The following is a 25,467-nucleotide window of genomic DNA, read 5'->3' on the forward strand; positions in this document are numbered from 1 at the left end:
AAGTTGATCAACATTTCCGTCCACTAGATGGTGCCAAGTGCTCGCTGGCGCTGTTGTGAGTATATCGCAATATGAATTAGCAAATACTTCTGTGATATCGTGCTAATATCGCATTGTGACTTAAATATCGTGATAGTATCGTATCTCTGGTGGTGTCTCTGGCAATTCCAACCCCAAATAAGAATACATTTATTTTATTTTCCTTCAAAGAAATTTAATAAATGAAAATGTTAAAGCTAAATTTTAAAGAAGAACTTAAAAGTTCCTGTCAGTTTTAAGACACATTTACCGACTTCGCATTTAATACGCCGCAATGTTGGAGTAACGTCAAGAGCAGCTTATAGGAAAGACTTTGCCCTAACCTGGCAAACTATAATTTAAATAAAAAAAAATAAAAAAAAGTTTACTCAGTAATACGTTATTTGCAAAAAAAACACGTTGGTTTAATTATTAAGGTTTCATTCATGTTCTTCGTGTGAAATCCAATCTCTTTAAAGTAGCAATAACCATGTAAAATGACACAACACATTATATTTAAATGTCTATAAATAGGAAATAAATAACAAGTTGTCTGAAATAGAAACAAAGGTATAAAAAACATGTGATGTAACATTCATGAATAAAATGCAAACTGTGTGATAGAAACCCTTATGTATGTATATATATATATATACATATATACTGTATACACATATATATGTATATATACATATACCGCCGCCTTCATGACCAACGAAATGGTTGTAATTTTTTACAACATGTTGATGAAACTGGCGTCGTCAGGCAGAGTTAAAAGTCTTTTTTTCCACCTGCAGCAGCATCGTAACTCGTGCCGTGTTCACGCCGGACGTGTCTATCGCACAATCGCGACTGATGCTCGAGTTGCAATTTTTCAACTTTTGTGGAAAACCACGTTGACGCGACGGCCAATCAGCGCTGAGATTCTCCGGATGACGTCACATACTCGCCAGCGTCCAGACTAGTTTCTGTGTGTGGACACTCGGAGCTGTACGATACTTTATCTTCTGTGGAAACATCTGCAGAGAAGAAACCGTTGTCTTGTGGTGGATTCACAACGGCCACACGGAGCCGACACAACATGGAGATCTTCACCGTTAACTTTGGGAGCTTCACCATGTTGTGTCCGTCTCCGTGTGGTTGTTGAGTGCAACAATGCTTTGGTTGATGGTGAAAAGAAATGCCCGACTATGACGACTTGCGGCCAGCGCTCCCATCGCGTCACAAAATGATCCCGTGGTGCGATAGATGCGATAAATCGTGTTCGGTGTGAACACATCATGAGGCGGTGGTTATGTTGAATGTTAAAGTCTGCTGGGACAGAGTTAAGGCTTCTGCACTGTCACTGTACGCTGACGACTCACTCTTCTACGCACAGTTCTGGGCCGCGTTTTGTCGATCGACTCAGTTTTTAAAAAAGTGTTTGACTCTTTAAGATCTGAATGCTTGGGAGGACGTTGTTGTTGTGTGCGGCGATAAAAGAGAGACAGGACCTCTGTGATGGATTTATAAACCTGTTCCGCTCCGTTGTTGTGAGGGCAACAGGCTTTTCAAAGAAGCCCAGATCAACCTCTCCCCAAGCACTTCCACCAGCTCCTCTGGGGGATCTCAAGGTCAGCTGAGAAATATACTCCCTCCAGCGTGTTCTGGGTCAGCCCAGAGGTCTCCACCTGGGAGGACATACCCGAAAGGCGTATGTCCTCGGTCATTACCCAAAGCTCATGACCGTAGGAGAGAGTTGGAACGTAGATCGAAAGGTAAATTGAGAGCTTCACCTGTGCCGAGCCGCCTGTCGATCTACTGTTCCATCCTTCCCTCACTCGTGAACGAGACCCCGAGGTAATTAAACTCCTCCACTTGAGGCAGGACCCCTTCCCCGACCCGGAGAGGGCACATATAGATCCATACAACTAAAAACAAACTAATCCACAGAGAGATCCTTTGTTTTCTTTTTGTTATGGCCTTTCTACCTACATTTAACTTCAAGTTTTTTTTTTGGAATTATTACATTTTTTTTTCAGATTTTTTTTCCCAGACTCCCAAGTTGAAGTTCACACTAAAAAGCTGTCACTGGAGAACAAACTTGGACGTGGTATCTGGCTTAGGAAAGTCTCTCTTTCCTCTTTTGTTTTCACTGAGAAGGAGATTTATGTGTTGAGTCAGTCGATTAAGTGAGACTGAAGACATTCAGTTCCTCCTCCACTTTCTTTTACACATCTTCAAAAAGATAAAGTCAGTAAACTTTGTGTTTTACACAGACAGGCACGAGTCTCTGGCCAATCAGGGTTCGACTCCCACAATCCTTTGGCCATTTAAGCCAACGTTGGCTCGCTAACAGTGTGACCTCTTGGGGGCAGAGTTGCCTGTCATACCCACTCCTGCACGGGGTATTTGTAGAAGTGCGGCGTCATGGTATTCTGCTGCACTCCTTTGTTCTTGAACTGGAAAATCGTGTACACCAGCACCAGGATGCACAGCGACAGGATGCAAGGGATGACGACGGCGATGGCGTTGACCGTCGTTGGGACATCATTGATGGTCACCATGATGTCCACGTCGTCCAGCGGCAGCTGGCGGTCTCCACGGTTACCGCTGCCGCCAGAGCGCTCCATGTCCGACTGGTCACAGCCCATCCAGTCACGCAGGATGGACTTTGGATATCCGGGTTCCACTGTCAGCTTCTGGTTGTCGAACTTCCAGTATTCCTTCCCTTTGTAGAAGTAAGTGTAGTCTGAGGATGGAGGGGAGGGGGCGAAGAAGAGTGATGGGGTGGAGGAAAGTGGGTAAATATTTTGTAATATCATGGCACTTTTCAATTCTAGAAGTTCTAGCTCTACTCTTCCAGTAAAGTACCGGTCTTTTATAGAATCTGTTTGTCTGTAGGAACTCTCTCGTCACTACCACAAAAGTGAAATGTTGCTTTGAGCCTTCCAGTGGTTTTTAAATTAGCAGTTTGTCTCGACGCAGTGCAAAAGCTCTGTGTCATAATCGCAAAACACGAAATTCCTCCAAATTCATCATCCGATTGGTTGTGACACCAACACAAAATATTAACTCCCTATAATTGGAAAATAGTCCTAGAATGTCTGTAACTTCAAAGTTTCCCTTTCTGTACTCAAATTTAACTACTCATACGGAATAAAGTGGCCGTATAAATTGACAGTAGTTGTGAACGTTTGTTCATCTCTGTATGTTGGACTGACGACCTGTCCAGGGTGTGACCTTTCACCCCGCGTCAGCCGGGATTGGCTCCACCTCCCTGTGACCCTCATGTGGAGGACAAAGCGGTAGATGGAGAGAGTAAGAAGACGAGTAGTGACACTTACATCCCTCCCGGCTGATGAAGGCCCCCTGTGGTGAATCTGGGATTCCCTTCCACACAGTGACGGGTTTCGGGTACCCTGGGTCCACGGTGCGCTTGTCCTCATTGTAGCGCCAGTACTGGTCTCCTTGGAAGAAGTAGGTCTTCCCGACCGGCTCCCAGCGCAGCGCCGTGTCGATGCCATCTTTGGGCAGGCAGCTGCCCAGCTCCACCAGGCTGTGAGGGTAACCCGGCTCTGCCGTCACCTCCTTAAACACCCAGTACTTATCACCTGGAAGACACAAGGAGAAAAATACACTTCTTCATATTCTCCAGAGCAGGTAAAATAACAGATGTAAAAAAAACTCATCTGTGATTGGACACTCGTTCTGCGGGGGTCCTGAGGTTTTACCGTAATGACAAGTATATGGGTGCAAGGCTGAGTCACACCCTGGACAGATCACCGGTCCATAGTTTTTGAACTTTCTAGATATCATAAATTCAATTCCAAAACTACCAGAAAGCAGACAAATGGAGCTTTGTACCCTTATACTTTAGTCATTACGGTAGAACCTCAGGACTTCCGCAGGAACGAGCGTGCAATCACAGGCGAGATTCACTGGCACGTCACACATTTGTGACGTCAGCATCTCAGTGCCGTGATTCCAAAACGGTTGAATATTTCATTGAATATTTTTTTGACAATTCTACAAACTCTTTACTTTGAATTTTTTTCATATGTTGTATATTTTATATTTATGTTCTAACATCCTTTCTCAGACCTACAACTCAAACTCGACACAAGAAAATCCGCTGCAGCTTCATCTCCACTTCCTTGTGGGGACAAAAATCAAGTTCCCAAAGTGTAAATTATCACATTTTAGGGTGGAGACGTGTTGACGTAAGGTGAATTTAAGTCAATGTAATGTCCTTTGAAGCCATGGAAACCAAACCAGACTGTGTGTGTGTGTGTGTGTGTGAGAGACAGAGAGAGAGCTGAGAGACCAAAGCTATTAATACCTGCTGGCTAGCTGTGATAGCAGGACGCCATCAGACCATGTGTGTGTGTGTGAGAGACAGAGATGTTTCCACAGTGAGCAGGACATGACGCTGGTCTCACAAATTCATCAGTAAACTGAATTAGTGATTATTATTTTGAGTTCATGCTCCCCCACTGCTCCACCATTCTCCATTTCACGCTTTAGTCAATATTGCGGTAGAGGACGAGGACGAGGACGGAGCCTGAAAACAGCCGAGCAGATGGTGGACACAGATTTGGACGTCCCTCGTGTCATGTTGCAAACTTTTCTCCACGGACTCAGCTGATTTCAGATCCGGTCCAAGAGGAAAAACTCAAAAAGAAATTTAAAAATGCTAAATCACAAAACAGTTGAAATTTTGATCATGTTTTGTGACATCATCAGTGGACAGATTCTTACCAAAATCGAATGGGAATTTTCAAAATCATGCTTGGGTATCAAATACAAAGGAAGATTGAGATAAACCCGAGCAGAACCTGCTTGGTGAAGAAAAACATTTTAAAAAAAGAGAATAGAATTTAAAAAAAAAAATCTTCAAATGGGAAATAAGGGGGTTATTTCCCATGGAAAGTATCCAATTAAGTTAAGGTTAAAAAGAGTTGTTAGTCCCTTTGTTAGGGTCCTACTCGCATATTTCTTTTCTCGTACCTTTGAAGAAGACAAATTTTCCGTCAGATCTCTCATAGGCAGCGTCGATGCGAGGTGGTAGGCCTTTCCAGAACTGATCGATCTGCATGGGGTAACCCTCCTGCACCTTGTTGTTCCTCAGGCGCCAGAACCATCGGTCCTATGACACAGTGAGGTCAGAAGGTCAATATCACTGAAGGACCCAACACAAGATGACTTTATTAAAGAAAATTCAGAATGAGTCACAAACGTTCTGAGAAGAAACATCTGGTTTCATGAGGGTTTGTTTGTCAATGGCTAATTTATATGTGGAAGTGTGGTCTAGACTCAAATCTCGATGGGTCGGTCGACAAAACTACCAAACAACCAGCCAACAAACTATTAAACCAAACAGCCAACCACCTGCCTACCAAACAACCAGCCAACAAACTACTAAACCAACCAAACAACCACCTGTCTACCAAACAACCAGCCAACAAACTACTAAACCAACAAACCAACCACCCACCTATCTACCAAACAACCCAGCAGCCAACAAACAAACCAACCAACCAACCAACCACCTGTCTGCAAACAACCAACAAACTACTAAACCAGCAAACAACCACCTGTCTACCAAACAACCAGCTAAAGCAAACTACTAAAACCAGCAAACAACCACCTGTCTACCAAACAGCAGCCCATGACACACTAAACCAACCAACCAACCAACAAACTACTAACTTAACCAACCAACCACCTGTCTACCAATCAACCAGACAACAAAATCTAAACCAGCCAACCAACAAACTACTAACCTAACCAACCAACCAACCCAACCACCTGTCTATCAAACAATCAGCCAACAAATGACTAAACCAAGCAACCAACCACCTGTCTGCAAACAACCCAGCCAACACACTACTAAACCAACCAACCAACCAACCAACCACCTGTCTACCAAACAACCAGCCAACAAAGTACTAAACCAACCAACCAACCACCTGTCTACCAAACAACTAGCCAATAAGGGAGCAAACAAACAAAAACACTACAGCAGTTTGTTTTACTTCCATGTTTAATGTTCAGGTGTGTGTTCATGTGACTGTATCATGAAACTGTCTCACTTTCATGACTCATGTCAACAATCCTTGCTGCATAAAAATGTGTGTATACACACGCACACACACACACACACCTGAAATGATCCACACCATCATCCTTCAGCTGCTCTAATGTTTTTCTGTCTGAAGAGAGAGAATCAATGCAGCAGTGAAAGACTCTTTCTCACTGTGGAAGCATCCCATAATAAGTGTCTTCTTTCAAACACCCACTGCTCTGTGTCCTAATGTAACCTGCTGCTATTGCTACTACAGCTACGGCTACTGCTACAGCTACAACTAATACTGTTACTACTAACACTGCTGCTGCTGCTACAGCTACTAATGCTGCTAACACTGCCGTTGCTACTACTACTACAACTATTACTGCTACTACTTCTACTAATGCTGCTACAACTAATACTGCTGCTGCTAATTCTACTACTACTGCTACTGCTGCTACTACTACTGCTGCTGTTACTACTTCTACTACTACTACTACTGCTACTGCTACTGTTGCTACACTACTGCAACAGCTACTGCTACTGCTGCTGTTACTACTTCTACTAATGCTGCTACTACAACTACTGCTACAGCTACTGCTACTACTGCTGCTGCTACTACTAAAGCTATTGCTACAGCTGCGATTCAGTGCCTTCCTTATGAAACATAAGTGAAAAACATGAGTTTTGGGTGACAAGTTTTGGCAGTAGCAGATGTAGCGCTGTTGTTTTCATTCGTAAAGGCAAATCTGAACGTGTTTCAGTGATGATCATGGGATACAAAAGATGAAAACAGCGAGTGCATCTGGTGTCAAAGCGATAAAAATGATCCATGGTTTGATCAATATCATTATCAACGACTGCTGTGCTGACTGTGCAGAACAACACAAGGTCATCGATTCTTCCACACAATTCACTACAAGACAAAAACCCACTGTAAAATGATTAACATTCATGCTGATCGTTTCTGAGGTTTAGGATCAGAGGGACAGAGTGAGACAGACAGGAAGGAAGAGCAGAGAAAAGAGAGTGAGACAGACACAGTGAGATAGGGACAGACAAAGGAGAGTGAGACAGAGCATAGTGTATGAAAGACAAAAGAGACAGAGCGAGACACAAGGTATGGTTAGATGCATGAGCTGAGAAAGGAAACAGATGGACAGACAGAAGGAGAGTGAGACAGGTCTGTGACCTTTTCTAACATTCAGTTTAAAGATCAGAGACATCAAAATGATTTTTCCTTTCCTTTCTTCCTTCACACACGTAACATTTTAAAACTCTCCTCACTCTGTCATTTCAACAGTTGTGATGCTTTTACGTGTGGACATAAATGGACACTTGATCACGTCCTCTCCTGCTGTGTGTGACATCACTAATGGAGTTGAACACGCGTTAATGATCTAGGAACTCGATCACACCATATGTTCAGCACATAAGATTTTTTCATTTATTTTTTAAGCTCAGTTGTCTCCCGGTAAAAAATCGATGGGTTTTGCTGTTGGAGCTCCAAAGTGACCGCTCCTCACTCACAGCTGCTCTGGTTCCTGTTTCCTGCCCACTTAATGTGCAATTATGCTTCTTTCCCCCTGTGTCTCTATGAAACAACCACAGCTGTGTGAGTCACCGTCAGCTGCAGCTCACATCGAGCTTTATCACGCTCTGCGAAAAAGACATGTTTTTCATAGGACTGATCCACACCCGATACTGATATCACAACCTCGACTATCTACCGATATCGATATCAGTCTGAATTCGTCCTATGTGGGCTAAAGTCTGTCACAGGGCAATAGGACAACTTTATGTAAAATCTTGTTTCCACCAAGCGGTGCAGGTTGGAATGGTAAACCTTCATTTGGCTCGTGTTGCCACCACGGAATGTGTGGGCCGGATATGTAAACGATGTAGCTTGGCTTACACTCCATAAGTACCCACGTATATCATAATGTCATACCAGTGTGACACGGTGTAGCCGGCCAATAAATTCCATGAAGAAGAACAACACGACACAGTGAGCAAAGAGCAGCGATGGAGGACATCCAGCATTCCATGTCGTTTCTTCTTGGAATGTGGCTGTTTATCGCAAAAGGGACAAGTCTTGTTTGAGAGAAGCTGCAGAAAAAACATCACAATTTTTCACTACTGTCGCACACAAGGGATGATTTGATTTCACCCAATCAATGTACTGCAGTATTTGTAGCTCCGCCCTGCAGGAGCCAGACCACTGTTTTTGGTGCCAAACACTTATTTTGCTACCCTTCTAAACATTTGACAATGGAGCTGTGGAGTTCCTCACATTCCTCTTCTCATCCATCGTTTCCCACTTTTTCTCAGTTCAGTGAAATGTGAAAGCTTCACTGAGGTTTCAGTCACGTGATTCTATTTTACTGAATTCATTTCATCGAAACTCCAGTTCCTCAAACGCTGACTTTCCCACCTCACTAAAGGGTAAAAAAAAATCTGAACTGACTGGACCTGAATATTTTAAAACGCATGAGAGGAGTTCACTGACATTTGGCTATCACTGCACTGCCCTGACGGCTCTCCGCTCACCTTGAAGACAAACATTTCTCGTCTGAAGAAGGCCACAGTGTTGAAGTTGCCGTCACAGATGTTGGGTTTGCCATTTCCGGGTAGTGCGGGTCGGTCACCCGCTGGACGTGCCGGGCGGGAGTGCTTTCGCTCGGATGTGGAGTGCGTTCGTCGAGAAGGTAAGGTGGGTAATGGTCTGGTTGGTTCCAACAAGGCTGTGGGGATACCTGGGGTGGGGGGAAAAACACAATTAAAACAACATTATCTTATTTCAGGACCACAGGTTTATTTTTACAGTTAGGAAATGAAACGTCCACGATGTGCTTAAAATGAGGACTCCGAGGTTTACTTTCTGGGAGTGAACAAAAAGAATTGCATCGGAACCGTTGAGGAATTCTAAGCATTTTTATACCCGGACTTAATTGTACAACTGACTAAAAAGCAGTTTCATGGCCAGATGTGACTTCACTATTCCAGTCAGAACACGCAGATAAAGGTCTGCAGCTGATTGCAAGAGTTGAATTTGCATTTGGTGGCTCTTTCAACGTGAGGTCCAAAGATAGAGAGTAGAGGTGTTGGTTTTATTGACCTGTAGTGACAATGCCGGGACGCTAGGGGAGCTAGTGCTGCTCGAGATCGGTGAGTTTGGCTCGAGGGGAGAGAGAGGAAGAATTCCAGCGATCGTCAGCTAAAGTCATTTTTTGAGATATCTGCTGTTCCCCAGAGATATGTTGGGAGCATTGTCTTGCTATTTGGGGTGATGTTGATTTGAGCCAATCTTAGCCTAGCCGCTGGCCTGTAATCTAAACGTTAAACGTCATGTCCCCTCAACACAGCTGCCAGAGTAGAGGTGGTGTCAAACCAGGTCGTCCGTCTATTCTGTGTTGCCAGGGGTTACTGAGGACGCTTACTCAGCCAGGGGCGAGGGAGGAAGAAAGTACCGGCAGTAAAAACGGAGTTGCTGGATCCTCTTACTCTGGTCGCTGCAGCTGTGCATGCGAGAGCCCTCGTATTCACCGTGAGCCGTTGGAGCCGGCTGTTTGCTACCAGTGACAACCCTCCATACACCGAGCTCCTGACAGAGGTGATGTACCAGCAGAGGAGGAACCTTCTATTTACGTTATTTATTAAAAGACTGGTCTGACCGTTTAAACAGGCAGCTCATGGCTGATGTGAAAGGAGAGTATATATATATATATATACTGTATATATATATATATATATATATATATATATATATATATTTGATTATTTGATATCATATGATTTGATATATTTGATTTGTGGACAATTATGTGCATGGACATCTAAGAAAATGAAAACCATTAGGACTGCGACTCAAACTGAATCTATAAATATAAGTATCCTGTGTGAGAGTAGAGACGTTTTGACTGCGAGGAGGAGCTCACATTCTGATGCAAATTGTGTCTCACGCTTCACATCTTTCCATTTTCCTCACAGCTGGAAAAACCCTCTGGTCCAGAGAACTGAGCGCAGTCCTGAAGTGGAGCAGCCGAGCCACAAAAAGTTCCCTCTATTTAAAACTTCACAAATCTACCATGGCGATGGTTTTTTAGGTCAAACCAAAGACACCTGTCTCACTGAAGACGCCCGTCTCACTGAAGACGCCCGTCTCACTGAAGACGCCCGTCTCACTGAAGACACCATCCTCACTGAAGACACCTGTCTCACTTAAGACACCTGTCTCACTGAAGACACCTGTCTCACTGCTATGTTCAAGATGCTAAGAAGCTAATGAAGCATGATATGTTCCAGATGCTAAGCACGTAACGAAGTTATGCTGTGTTCCAGATGCTAAGAAGCTATGCTAAAATGCTTAGGAAGATGTGCTTTGTTCCAGATGATGGGAAACTACTGAAGCTGTGGTATGTTCTTGATGCTAAGCAGCTAATAAAGCTATGCTAGGCTGGTTTTATGGGAGTTTGCTGCTGGAGGAAAAAAGTTGGAGCACAAAACGACACTGAGCTCTGAGCGGACGAGTGCGCTATTGTTTTTACTGTATGATGTAAGCTTTGTTTTTCCTGCTTCTTTGTGTCTTTGAAACACAAATAAATGCTCTACACTCCACAACAACAGGATCTGTCACAGCTGCTGCTGCTGCCGCTGACAGGCCAGAACTCTGTTGCTGCTTATTAAAGGAGGAAAAGAAAACCACCAAAGTAACATCTTCTCTCGCCTGAACGGGAACAAAGCGTCCTCGGCTGTAAAAACACGAAAGAAACAAACATGGTTCTGTTGTTTATCAGCTGCTGTAGATTCTCTGTCTGCTGTTACCTGCTCTCCATAATTCAGCTGCACTCAGGACACAACCATCAATATTTCATATGCAAGCTGTGGGTTGTTTTTTGGGGGCTTTTACAAGCTTTAGCTTTCAGGTCTCAGGTGAAGTTCAGGCAGTGAAGTCTAAAATACCGACCGCTTTCATCAGATTTTCTTATGAATGACTGAAAGACTGGGATCACACGTTTTAAACTCGTCAGCACTAGTTGGGGACAGTCGGGCACAGAAATCAGTTAGTGTGTAAGCGTAACCCCCCAAAATACACAACGGAGGGAGGTTTTCTCGCGGTTCTTCTCACACGCAAATACGCTGTAAATGCAACAAACACTGGGCTTCATCCTGTGACGTATTTGAGTGAAATACGATGTGGTGGATGTTTCATTCTGAAAAGTAAACTGGATGTTTTATTTTCCTACTTCCTCTCCCACTCGTGCTGAATACTGCTGAATTTACGCAGAAACAGAAGTGCTGCGCATCCACTCCGACCTTCCGCGACTGAGCAGACCCGATACCAGGCTTTTTGCTAGCAGGGCGTCCAGTAATGTACAAAAGAAATTAGACGCCGTACTTCTTGCCGTACTATTGTTTCCTCCTCCCCGGTTTTTGCTGAATGTGATCAAAATTCGCCAACCCAAGCCTTCCGAGCAGTCGCTTCACCACCGCCATGTTTGTTTGCCAATGAAATCTCGCGTAATCACGCTTAGCTCACATCGTGCATTAATTTTTTTTACAGCTAATAATGTCCTTTATAATATGAAAGCTATCTAAAAATAAGGACTTTTTACTTTTTTGCTTCAAGATATGAAGTTACTTTTGGAAAATTTAGGAAAAGAGCAAGAAGACAGGCAGTAATCTCCAGAGTTATGTAAGAATAGTTTTCTTGTGTGAATGTTCAGAAAAGGTGTGAAAGGTCAGAAAACCATCACAAACACACAACTGTATAAATATATGAGATATTAAGTAGACCATAAAGCTGGTAGTCAGGGAAGAGAGAGTAAGAAATTTATAAATTGTAATTATTATTTTTTTTTTTTTTAAATCAGGGTCAGCCAAGTCTACCACCTACCACCAAAATTTGCACCTCAAAATGCAGGAAATAGTGTTTCAGAGACTTATGAATTCCAACATTTTACGGAGGGGGACTCCGCGGGACCCCCCTACAATACTTGAGCCTTTGGTGCTACACAGACATTCGCAACCAGTGACCTTTGACACATAGACTAGAATGGCTGTGCATCAGCTCCGACGCCGGATCGGATACACAACACAAGTCGTAGTCAATCAACCTTGTTTGAATAGTTTGTTTTGAGGATGCTGTGCACTGACAACCGACTCAACTATAAGCAAACATTGCCAACAGCCAACGTTGTGTAGCCAAATGCCAAAGTGTAAGTGGGACACAGGAACAAAATCGGAGCTGTGGACAATGCCCACCAAGACAAAGTCGATGCCCAGTTTTTGTAAAGGGCTACGATGCCCTGGCTGTAGGATACAGAGGAGGAGGACCACCTTCGTTCCAAAGCTGTCCTGCTCTTCAACTACTAACCCTGAAACCAAACCTTGAATCTTTGACCCAAACGCCTTTAAATCAAAAATAGATAAATGGAAAATTCTGTTTACCGTAGATTTTCTGAATTCCCTGCAGGTCGTCCAGAGGCAGTTTGAAGTTGTGCGTGTCCATGTACTGGTAGAAAGGAGCCATGATGGCACTGGGATCGTTGGAGTGTTCCAGACCCAAGGCGTGACCCAACTCGTGGACCGCCACCAGGAACAAATCATTGCCTGGAGAGCAAGAACACAACGATACGGTGAGAGGAGGAGAGAGGACAAGAGGAAACACTGACACTGTGACACTGAGATCAACAATGAACAAGAACAAAGATCAGTCAGAGAGAGCCTGAACCTGAGTTTTACCAGCCTGGGACGACTTCTCCAGTGATACGTACATCAAGCAATGCATGAAACAGTAGATGGCATCACAAACTTCTTTCTCGCACAAAATTCAAGCACTTTCAATGACCCATGTTTATTTAGAAGGTTTTTATTTTCAAATTCCCAACTTTCAATTATTACATTACATGTCATTTAGCAGACACTTTTATCCAAGGTGACTTACAATAAGGGCATTGTAATTATTTCAAGGACCCATGAGAAAAACCTTCAAGGGTTTGGATTTCTTTTTCAAATTTGCAAACTCTCAAGGATTTCAAGGACCCATGAGAAAAACTTTCAAGGTTTGGATTTTTTTTTCCAGATTTATAAACTTTCAAGGATTTCAAGGACCCATGAGAAAAACTAAGGGCTTGGAATTTGTTTTCCAGATTTACAAACTTTCAAGGATTTCACAGACCCATGAGAAAAACTTTCAAGGGCTTGGATTTTTTTCCAAACTTACAAACTTTCAAGGATTTCAAGGACTCCTGAGAAAAACTTTAAAGGGCTTGTTTTTTATCCAAACTTACAAACTTTCAAGGATTTCAAGGACCCATGAGAAACCCTCCTGCTTCCTCCATATCCCACAGCCAGGGGGAACAGTGTCATTCTGAACCGAGCGGGTCAAACTGACCCACACAAGGCAGCAGGAGGGTTAAATTTTATTTTTACAAAATTTCAAGGATTTCAAGGACCCGTGGGAACCCTGAAGTGCACATCAGTGGCGGGAGACATTTACTTTTTGAAATAAAGTATTTTGTGAATTTTTGTGAAATAACGTCTTAATAAATTAATAAGATGGTGATTCTACTTTCTGCTTCATGTTTACGTTTGATTATTTCAAGGAATGAAAGGGAGATAAATAAATAAATGAACGTAAGATGACAGTGGTCCTGCAGGTGTCCACGCGTCACTAACAGAAATGACCCTCAGTAGGACGAGATGGAAACTAAGCTCTTTTGTACTCGTCTCTGTCCTTCTGATGCTGACGCCACAGAACTATTCCGTCTCACTATCTTTGTCTGTCATCTTTCAATTACCGGGTGTGTGTAGAGATAACGACACATCACACGCACACACACACACGCACACACACACACCGGGTAATTGAAAGATGACAGACAAAGATAGTATATATGTAAATGTAAAGTGCTTTTGCCTGTTTTTTTCCAGAATAACTTTCAAAATCTGGCCATTATTTTACAATTTACTGCGTGTTAAAGTAGTGTATTAACAATTTAAGAGTTGTATTTCTTGTAAATGTCCTCACTTTCTGGCTAACCTCTAATAGTACTAATAATATGATGATTATCAATTCAACAGCCTTTAAAAGAAGGAAAAGACATGACAGGACCTTTATCACGATATAACGATACCCAAAAATCATGTGCGCAGAAGACGCTGCACGTGAACGGCCTTCTCCTGCAGTGGCAACACACTTCAGAAAAAAATTATAACTTTAATGTTCACGTTAACGGACGCTAAAATAATCTTACCGTCGTTGTTGGCGTTCCCCAGTGTCCACGGCTCGTCGGAGTCGAAGTGCGTGTCTCCTCCGATGCCGGCGCCGGGGAAATAGGCGTGGGCCAGGAAGCCGCCCTCGCCGTCAAACGGGGAGCTGTCGCCGTGGAAACCGGAGGCAAAGAAGATCATGATGTCCGCCTCCTTACCCTCGTTTTTGATTTCCGCGTATGGCACCTCCTGGAACGGGACAATTGTACCAAAAAACATGACAATTTGAACATTTCAAACATGTCAGAGTCGGAAGGGAAAATTTCGTAATCGTACGAAGAGAAAAATGTCGGTGTGTCGGACCTGGAAGGAGAGCGGTGTGACTGTCTGCCACACGTTGAAGGCTTGCCGTATCGCTCTCTGCGTGTCCTTCTCCCCGACTTTAGGGGTGAAGTTAGAAATGCTGCAGGAAACGGAAAAACACGATCAGTCTACAGTCTACATCCACAAGAAACTGACTGCCAAATAGTGAGCTATTCTCTACATCCACCAAGAAACTGACTGCCAAATAATGAACCGTTCCATACATCCACCAACAGACTGCCTGCAAAATGATGAGGTGCTCTAAACATAACCAAACAAATGTTTTTGTTGACCAGGAGCGCTCTTCTTCTTCTCCTTTTCAAGATGCTTTAGTTCCAGTTTTCTACATTTTATTTTTCAACTTAAACCAGATTCATTTTAAATGAAAAAGTATTTTAATGTCTCTTCACCCTCTCCCCTCACTCTCTCACTCCTTTTATCCCTTCTCCTCCCACTCAGAGCTTTGTAGGTCTAATGTAAATTACAACGCTCCCACGGGACAGTGAATGCATCGCGGCTCTGCTGCATCACAGCTGTGGAGCATCGGATAAAAGCCCAGATTGTGAGAGTGGTGTGATCTGGTTACGCTCCGGCGTGAGCGAGTCTCCTCTTGTTTCGCCACAGCGCCGTGTGGCCGCCACATTACTTCACTCTACTCTTCGTTGTTTTTTTTTAACTCTATTGTTCTTCTGTTAGCGCCGGGTCCGTCTCCTGTGAGTCACTCTCACCTGTAACTCATTTACAGCGGCGTGGGCGGAGCCTTCCTGGATTTTATGATTTACGGCACCCGTCTGGAGGTGGTTTCGTTTCGGGTTCATTAAACAGGTTGATGGTTTCAAACCACAGAGGAGGTCGAGTGAAAACGACCTCACACCTGCAGTGATCAATGATATCAATATGAGTTGAGGTGATTGTTTTTAAGTGTTAACAAAATGCTGACAGTGTTAAAACAAGATACATTACAATTCTCAGTTCTGCGCTTTTCTGTATGTACACCAAGAAACAGACTGCCAAATAGTGAGCTGTTTATATCCACCAACAGATTGACTGCCAAAAAGTGAGCTATTCTACACATCCAAAAACAGACTGACAACCAAATGAGGAGCTATTCTATACATCCACGGACAGACGGCCTGCCAAATTATGAACTGTTGTTTATGTCTACCAGTAGACTGCCTGCTGAATAGTGAGCTGTCATCTATATCCATCAGGACACTGACTGCAAAGTAAAGAGCTATTCTATACATTACAGACTGCCCTTAAATGTTTGTTAGTTTAAATTGCAGAGGAGGAGAGTGAGGGAGGGCGATGGAGAGAGAGTTGAGCAGAAAAAAAAAATATGATCAAGAGGAGAAGAGGAAAGAAAAGAAGCAACAGAGAGACAAGTGGGTGGAGGCAGGGACATGAGACATCAGACTGAGGGGGAGACAGAAGGAGAGAGGAGGGAGGAGACAACCAGGGAGGAAGAGGAGGAGGAGGAGAAGAAGATGGATGGATTTGTTGACCGATTACCTGTACGAGATCTTTTTATCTCTCCATTTCTGTCCTGTCAGTGCGTAGCGTTTGTTTCTCTGACGGCGGCTGGTGTGAGGATGATCTGGGACGCCACAGCGAGGTCTCCTCATCCACCTGAACACAACACGGGGCGTTCAAATGTCACTGTTAAGTCACATTTCTCAGAGTTTAATCAAGCTAAGAATCGGACATCTTGCAGAGTCCGAGTGTAGATGCACAAATCTGTGACGTGTAATGCTGCGTTCACACTGCTCCAATGCTCCAGTTGAACATTTTCAACATTGTTTGTATGTGTGCGGACACCCGGAGCTCTACGACTTGTCGCCAAACGTCCCGGAAGTCGATGACGCTGGCGGTTCAGGCTCCGACCGCCCATCTGATGATGTTGCACAAAAATGCAGCGATCCATTCATGTCAAATTTACTGCCTGCAAAATAATGAGCTGTTCCAAAAAGTCAGCTGTTCTATATATTTACCAATAGACTGACTGCTAAATAGTGAGGTGTTCTATGTGATCAGCGTGTTCAGGTTCAGTCTCTGAATGCAGAGAATCCATTTGTGGCGAGTTTGGTGTGAAAGCAGCATAATGTTGACACACTGGGGCATTTTTTTATGTCTTACATTTTATGTGTAAAAGTTTGTTTGCGTTTGTTGAAAGTGCTGGCTGTATGAATTGTTGTCTTCCATTGTGATGGAATGAGTCTTTTACATAAATGTATATACATAAATGTAAAAATATGTATACATACATATACATATATATATACATGTATGTATATATATATATATGTATATATATATATATATATATATATATATATATATATATATATATAGTAGAGTATATGTAGTATACCCAGAAGACTTACTCTATGGTGGTCTCGTCCAGGACTCCGGTCACAGGGATGCCGTAGAAGCGCTGCATGGCTGCCACAGCCGACTGCATGGCCTTTTCCTGCCGCAGGTCTGACGTACGGAGGTCGTGAGGAAGCAGGTAGCCGTAGTTCTTCAGCCACGTCTGAAAGAGAGGAACCCAGGTTAGTTCACAGCTTACAGTTCAGCTCTTCTTCTCTGGACTCTATGGAGGGTTCTTTTTTACCCTGGGAGGTTTTTATATATATATATATATATATACACACACATATATATATATATATATATACATTATATATAATATATATATATAGTATATAATATACATATTATATACATAGATATATATATATGTATATTATTTCATCAGATTGTCGAGGTTGTGCTGAAGAAAAGGATAAAAAGACACTCTGCATTTATGTTTTTAACACAGTAATATAAAAAAGCAGCCTAAAGGCTCTGTGTTCCAAGGGTTAATACGACATCATGTTACCGTCCTTCACAGAGACAAGAAGACGGAGACGGAGGAGGGGTGAGGACGGGGGGGGGGATTTGAGCTTGTCTCCACAGTCGCTCATTAATATTTCAGCGTGTGTGTGTTAGTCCACAGCCAGCACTCAGCTACAATATGGACGCCTGACTAACCACCGAGACGAACGCGTCAAGACTCGTCGTCTCGCACCTTCACGTGTGAGGATGAGCGTTATCTCCGCTCCTGTGTCCTACATGTCTAACAACACTTTTCTGGGGCAGTGAAAGTAAAGTTTCTTTTAAAGAAAATGATTTCTTTAACAAGTGAGGGAGCGCAAAGAACAAGTGAGGGAGTGTAAAGAACAAGTGAGGGAGAACAGAGTGAGGGAGTGTAAAGAACAAGTGAGAGTAAGACAAGTGAGAAAGAACAAGTGAGGGAGTGTGAAAACAAGCAAGTGAAAGTGAGGGAGCAAAGAACAAGTGAGAACAAGTGAGGGAAAAGAACAAGTGAGGGAGTCAAGTGAGGGAGAAGAACAAGTGAGGGAGAAAAGAACAAGTGAGGGAGTGTAAAGAACAAGTGAGCAAGTGAGGGAGTGTAAGAACAAGTGAGGTAGTGGAAAAAACTGAGAGTGGTGAGGAAAGAACAAGTGAGGTAAAGAACAAGTGAGGGAGCAGAACAACTGAGGGTAAAGAACAAGAGGTAGTGGAAAGAACTGAGTGTAAATTACAAGTGAGGGCCAAAGAACAAGTGAGGGAAGAACAAGTGAGGGAAGGGAGCGTAAAGAACAAGTGAGGGAGCACAAAGAACAACTAAAGGGGGAGTGTAAGAACAAGTGAGGGAGTATAAAGAACAAATAAGGGGCAAAGAACAAGTGAGGGCACAAAGAACAACTGAGGGAGTGTAAAGAACAAGTGAGGGAGTGTAAGAACAAGTGAGGGCGTAAGAACAACTGAGGGAGAAGCACAAGTGAGAGTGAAGAACAAGTGAGAAAGAACAAGTGAGGGACAAGTGAGCAAAAAGAACAAGTGAGGGAGAAACAAGTGAGGGAGTGTAAAGAACAAGTGAGGGAGAGTAAAGAACAAGTGAGGTAGTGGAAAAAAACTGAGGGAGTGTAAATTATAAGTGAGGGAAAGAACAAGTGAGGGCAAAGAACAAGTGAGGGAGAACAACTGAGGGAGTGTAAAGAACAAGTGAGGGAGTGTAAAGAACAAGTGAGGTAGTGGAAAGAACAACTGAGGGAGTGTAAATTACAAGTGAGGGAGCGCAAAGAACAAGTGAGGGCAAGTGAGGAGGCAAAGAACAACTGAGGGAGCGTAAAGAACAAGTGAGGGAGCACAAAGAACAACTGAGGGAGTATAAAGAACAAATAAGGGAGTGTAAAGAACAAGTGAGGGAGTATAAAGAACAAATAAGGGAGCGCAAAGAACAAGTGAGGGAGCACAAAGAACAACTTGTAAAGAACAAGTGAGGGAAAGAACAAGTGAACAAGTGAGGGAGGGAAAAGAACAGGTGAGGGAGTGTAAAGAACAAGTGAGGGAGTGTAAAGAACAACTGAGTCACCGTAAAGAACAAGTGAGGGAGTGATATCGTATTTAACACACACACACACACACTTACTCTTTGTTGTGATTGTGTAACGTGACACTCATTTGAAGAAGGCCCGGGTGGGACTGATGGACTCAAACCTATGACCTCATGTCTGTCGTGTCATATAACACACACACGCACACACAGGTTGGCGATCAATGACTACCAGGATATCGATGATGTAAGGTGTCTCTCACACACACACACACAGATGTTATGATGCGAGTTTTCATCCAAAACAACTCAGTGAGAGCACCAGTCTCACTGATGACTGTTTGTAGAGATAAACGCTGTTTCTCCAGCGGTTTCTGATGCAAACGATGTCTTTAATCGTCTTTAATCGCCAATGTGTTACAAGGACTCTTGTTAGACACAAACGTATCACACAAAAAAAAGGCTTTTTGTCAGAATCAAAGCTCGGAATTCTGGTTCTGTGTGAAAAATCATTTTGAAATCATCTGCTGGGCCAGATAAGGACACTGGGCGGGCCAGTTTTGGCCCACAGGCCGCCCGTTGCCGACCACCGAAGGTTCTGTTGAGGCAGCGGGATAAAGAGCACACGCTGTAATTAAATTGACATGTTGGTGTGAGACGCTTTCTTCTTCCTGAGCCGTGGCGGCGATCAAACATAATCAATGCTGCGAGTTTCCAGCACCTGGAGACACAAACGCCGCTCTGCCCCAAATTCAGTTTTAATTAGAGCTGCACTTCACATCCAATAATTTCACTCCAAAATTCCACTCTGTGGTAAATAAGCACCATTTCTAAAGAAATTGCTCTTATATTTTTCTTTCTCTGACTTTGTTTTAATCAATCATCGTTATTATTATTATTATTATTATTATTATTGTTGTTATATTAAATACATCTAATTTATATGTATATAAATACATATAATTTATATGTATATATATATGGTATATGAAGATGTGTATTATTTGTGTATATATGGATAACTTTAGCTACGTTTTGGCTAATTTGACCAAAGTTTTGGCTAACAAGCTACATTTTGGTTAGTCAAAACGTAGCCAAAGTTAGCCAGAACAGGTAAGATTAGACTTTAGCTAATGTGGTTTCCAAGAATTCACAGGACTTTACATTGACTTTCATTCATTTTCTGGAGACTTACTTTGACCTTAACCATAACTACTTCTGACCTAATCCTAACCCTGACCCTAACATTAACCTAAGCCTGACCTCAGCATATCTTTAAAACATGTCTTCACTTTAAAATGTAGTCATTTACATCAAGGAAACAATTTTGTCCCCAAAATGTGACCGTGTAAACAGATTTAGGTCCCCACAACATAAGGAATACCAGGCACACACACACACACAGACTAGGACCAAAGTAAACAGTACACAACAGTAACGACTGTAATATCCTCATTGGGCTTCTTTTCTTAATCGGAGCCGTTTCTACCTCTAATTTTGGACCAAAACAAACAGGAAATAATGAGCAGAGGAATAAATCATTAAGAAAAAAGAAAAAGAAGGATGTGTTGTGAAAACCTGTGTGCTTTCCTCACTGGGCTGAGAACACAACCAGACAAAGGATTTCCTCACCACAGATCTTCATGTGGCCAAAACTCTACAGCACATTCTTTCTTTCTCTTTTTTCCCCCTTTTCTTGTGAGGCCACGTTAGCATGACGACAACGACAACGACAACAACAACAACAACAACAACAAGAACGTCGACGACGGAGGCGACAGCACAGGGAGGATTATGATTTCACAGCAGCCTGGCTCGGCACAGCCACGGGTGCTTCCTTTGTCTCCGTGAAAGCGTCACACGACCAGTAACACAAACATCACTGAACGCCACTGATCGTCGCGTCTCCTGAGCCGATCCAACGACGACGACGACGAGGCAACTGTATCACACAGTCACGCTTTCACGTCCACAAAGACGTTTCCATCCAGTCCATGTTTCTGTGCACATTTTTAATCTGTGCGTGAATAATAAACACACACTGGCTGATATCAGTCTTCTTCCCCTGAAGCTCAACAACAACAAATGACTAAAAACCTAAATATCAGTTCTCTGCTGAAGGCGGGTCGGGATCTACTCCTGCATGTATACGCTTAGTCAGACTAGAGTGAGACTAACCGGAGTAGAAGGAGACGACACCGTCGTGCAATACGATCATCGATAAACCAGAGCAAGTATCGATATTTTATTAAATAAATGAAGGTGCACGAAGGTAAACTGTCCCGCCACTTTCACTCGCCGGGCGTCGCTACTTCATGTCTCCTCAAGGGGGCGCAAGTAGATTTTGGAGTTATAAGTACATTTTGGAATTATCAGTAAATCTTGGAACTATAAGTAGAATTTGATTTGATAGAGAGACATCTAGTGACAGAAATGACACACTGTTGCCTTTGAAATACACAAATTTATGCTTCAAATCGACTTTCAGAACGTTAACATGTTCAGATCTCGAGGAAACACACGCACACGGCGTCTTTTCTTTTCTTTTTTTTACAGAATTTGAGCTCTGCCATTGAACTTCTGTTGGTTTTAAAGAAAAAACAGCTTCTGTCTGCACTTCCCCCTCCTTATTTCTACCATGTCCATAATTTATGGAGGGACGCTATATTTGGACCCAGTGAAGAAGAGCAGAGAGTGTGTGCCTGTATTTGTTACCTCTTTAGGTAAAAGTCCGACTTTAGTCAGACTGAGACAATAATTCTGTTTTCTTAATGTCCTGTAAACAGGTTAGTCAGACTTAAGTCGAGCTAGTCTAAGTCGGACTTGACTTCCCGCAGATCTTTACCCTGAAGTAGAAGCAGACGACGTATAAACTGCGACGGCGTCTTTTGTCGGATAACGCGACAACCACAAGAGACGTGTCCGTCTAATTTAACATGAACAGCAGGTACGAAACGTACAGAAACACAGCGTCGTCCACCACACAGCGCCACCTACAGAGGCGGAGTCACACGTACCCAGTCCATCCGAGTTGTCCGGTTCTCTGTCTTAGTCGTACTATGACCTCAGCTTGAGTGAACTGTGCATGTGATCCTACTGAGTGACCTTGTCAGGACCAGTAGTCATCATGGAGACCAAAAACCTGGTCCTCATGAGGCAGAACCTCATTTCTGAGGAACAGGTTAAGGTTGAGGATCTTTTGAAGGTTTGAATGGTTGAGGTTATGGTTCGTCAATGACTGGTTTCTGGTTAAGGAAGGTTAGGGATAACGATCATCTCTGAGCCGTGTCCTTAACAGGATAGCTGCGCCAACCTGTGTGTGTGTGTGTGTGTGTGCTTTGTTCAGCAGCACCTTCACACACAGTATGACTTGAGAGGACATCACATTCATTTCATATAGACTCAGTCTCACTTTAACCAAAATTACTACTGACCTTAACCCAACCTCTGACCTCTGACCTCAGTCTAACTTTAAAACACTGAAATGTAGTTATTTACGTCATGGGGACTTGATTTTTGACCCCACGTGACTGTGTAAACAGGTTTAGGTCCTAGGCACCTCCTTATTTCCTCCTGATTATTTACAGCTGCAAGTCAATTCACCATCACTTTGAAGCGGGTCATCCATTCATGTGTTCATTTGTGTGAAAAACACGAGAGCTTGGTGAAGCAGCGCGGCTGTCTCTCATTTATTCATCTCCACTGAATCTTTCATTTCCCTCCTTCTATTATCCTCCACTGAGAGAGAGAGAGGGAGACGGGGGGAGAGAGAGACAGGGAGAGAGAGACACACAGAGAAGAATGAAAACATCCTGGCGCGCGCGGCTCTGCTCCAACCTGCGCGCGCTAAGATGGAAACTGGACTGATGGAGAAGACGAGGATGATGATGATGAAGACTATGTCTGTGAATCCACAGCTGGACATAAACAAATACGCCTGACACCTCCTCCTCCTCCTCCTCCACTCTCTCTCACCTCCACGATGAATGTCTTCTCCTCCCCGCACGCGGACACGACCCACAGCAGCAGTGGGAAGTAGCAGGTTTTCCAGCAGAATCCCGGGAGAATCCCAGTTCTCCTCTTGCACCTGCTCCTCCGCCGCACTCCTCCTCCTGCCGTCGCCATGGCTCTGTCCCCGGTCTCTCTCCCCCCCCACCCCCACACACACCCTGCTCGTTCCGCCGCAGATTTCCACGCTCGTGTTTTGCGCCTGTTTAGCGGAGGAGGCGGAGGAGGAGACGCGGCGTGTTCTCCAGCTTCATGTTTTCACCTCCGTCTGACTCCGTCTCCTCCCTCTGACTCCTCACCACTGAACACTCTGCTCGACTGCTTTCCTGCAACTTGACGAGCGCTCATTGCGCACGCGCGGGAAGAGGCAACAGAGAGAGAGAGAGAGAGAGAGAGGGAGAGAGAGAGATGTTGTTGCAGTAGCGCTGTGAAACCACTAGGGTCTCCTTCTATTAACACACGCGCGCGCACACACACAAATAAAACCACACGAATTCTGAGAAAAAACATTCACAGAATTCTGACTTGCAAAGTGAGACTTTTGGGTGAAACTGAATCATTATAAGTAGATTTTGTAACTATAAGTACATTTTGGAATTATAGGTAGAGTCTTTTCCCCCCTTTAGTGGTCACTTATAATTCCAAAATGTTCTTATAGATTTTGGAATTACAAGTAACCTTTGGAACTATAAGTAGATTTTGGAACTTCATTTAGATTTTAGAACTATTACTATTTTAGAACTATTACTACTAACGAAATTTCAAAGGCAATAAAAACAGTGAAGCATACGGAGCCCCTAAAGGGACATGAAAAAAGTATTGTATCTCGTGCTCACGAGAAAGTATCTTGTGGGCAAAGTATTGTATGCGTGCGTGATGTCCCCAAACGCAGTTTTAAGACCATTTGAGGCGTGAAATTAGTGTTTTATTTATTTTGACTTTGAATGTCAGCTGAGATTGGCACAACATTTTTGAATTCTAAATGACTAATTTCACGCCTCAAATGGTCTTAAAACTGCGTTTGGGGACACCGCGCGCATACAATACTTTCTGGTGCGCACGAGAAACCTTTAGTTTTTTGTTTTTTTCCGATGTCCCTTTAGGGGCTCTGTAGAAGCATGATTCATTTACATACTTATCGATTCATTTTACAAATACTTTTCTGAACACCAGACCCAGAAACCATCACAACAACCTCTGATTCTGACTCATCTGACTGGTGGAGTGATGTTTTACTGCAGGTGGAACCAGAACCACAACTTTACTTTCACATTGACAGAACACTTCACTTGCAAAGGTTATGTAATTTTTCAGCTTCTTTATTGTGAAAACTTTCTGGTTTCTTTGCCTCGTGTGAACAAAGAAACCATTGAAAAACAGCTTGACAATGTCATTATTTTGTGCGCGGCACATTGAAAACATAGCGTTGCGAGATCAGAAGGACCAGGTTGCTCTTGACGTTCACAAAGTGACTCCTCAGGCTTGACACTGGATAATACTCTCTTAACATAAGTCTGACGTAAGTCTCAACCATTTCGTGAGATTCGCAGGGATCAGATGAACTGCGGTGCAATATATTACAGTTGAGCTCAGTGTTTTTGATAGAGCATCCCTTTTGGAAGAAAGATGAAGCCATGTAAGAACCAGAGTAAGTAACGTCAGAACTGATCTTAGTTTTACGAACTTTGTACGACGCATATTGATTCAGTAAAAGATCCAGGTCACGCAGATACACACCGATGAGAGCACTGATGGAGGTGACATAACCTGACGTTGCTTGGCCAGTCTGGCTTCTCAGCCGAGCCTCGTGGATCAACATCTGGATGTGGAAGGAGGCTCCGTTCACCCAGATTTTGAACCCGCGTGAACTCATCTGTTCATCATACAGCAGGGAGTTCTTGAGGATGGTAAGATGGCCGCTCAGCTGCGTCTCCAACCTGTGTAGTTCCTCCAGCAAAAGACGGTTATTGTTGATGAAGGTGACGTGACGCTTCACGTACTCTGCCATCGTGTCGCGGACAGACGAAGCTTTCTCCTCACCAAAGACGCGGCGAAAAATGGCGTAGGAATCTTCGCGCTGTTGTCCTAATGTGCTGAACTTAACAATGAGCTCCAAGATCATGGAAATCACCAGTGCACCGAGTCCAACAGCGTTTGGGACTGAGTTTAATGAGCCGAAGGCAGCTCCCACCGCGCTGACGTAGCGTGGCACATCATTGAGCAGCTCTTTGGAGTACGACTGAAGCTCATAGTTGGAGTTAATGCCAGAAAATTTCAGCAAAGACTCGTCGATGCCCACATCTGGTAAGACACATGACTGCTGTAAAGATGTTTGATACCAGCCGTAAGCAACGCTGTCTATTTTTTCCTGGGATAAATTTGAGCCCATGTTTTCAATCTCGATCTGGGAAGAGCAAGAGACTGAAGATAAAGT

General features: G+C 43.4%; 1 protein-coding gene across 1 annotated transcript; it reads right to left on the reverse strand.

Annotated features, from left to right (window-relative positions):
- Positions 1 to 423: 423 nt before the first annotated feature.
- Positions 424 to 23,362, reverse strand: mmp24 (matrix metallopeptidase 24). Its single transcript, XM_044024281.1, has 10 exons — positions 23,001 to 23,362; positions 17,029 to 17,177; positions 16,157 to 16,273; positions 14,645 to 14,744; positions 14,326 to 14,530; positions 12,518 to 12,679; positions 8,618 to 8,823; positions 5,008 to 5,146; positions 3,345 to 3,611; positions 424 to 2,749 (listed from the first exon to the last, which is right to left on the reverse strand). The coding sequence occupies exons 1-10, from the start codon at positions 23,148 to 23,150 to the stop codon at positions 2,385 to 2,387; spliced, it is 1,860 nt and encodes a 619-aa protein (XP_043880216.1). The 5' UTR covers positions 23,151 to 23,362; the 3' UTR covers positions 424 to 2,384.
- Positions 23,363 to 25,467: the final 2,105 nt, after the last annotated feature.

This window comes from Solea senegalensis, linkage group LG4, assembly GCF_019176455.1.
Source record: "Solea senegalensis isolate Sse05_10M linkage group LG4, IFAPA_SoseM_1, whole genome shotgun sequence".
Classification (NCBI taxonomy): Eukaryota; Metazoa; Chordata; class Actinopteri; order Pleuronectiformes; family Soleidae; genus Solea; species Solea senegalensis.

Bases quoted from the DNA above. Each gene is read 5' to 3' on its own strand.
- mmp24 (XM_044024281.1), bottom strand. From the start codon at position 23,150: ATGGCGACGGCAGGAGGAGGAGTGCGGCGGAGGAGCAGGTGCAAGAGG. The intron at 17,178-23,000 runs GTGAGAGAGAGT...CCTCTCTTTCAG, and splicing joins AGAAGACATTCATCGTGGAG to ACGTGGCTGAAGAACTACGG. The intron at 5,147-8,617 runs GTGAGCGGAGAG...ACTGTGTCATAG, and splicing joins GAGAAATGTTTGTCTTCAAG to GACCGATGGTTCTGGCGCCT.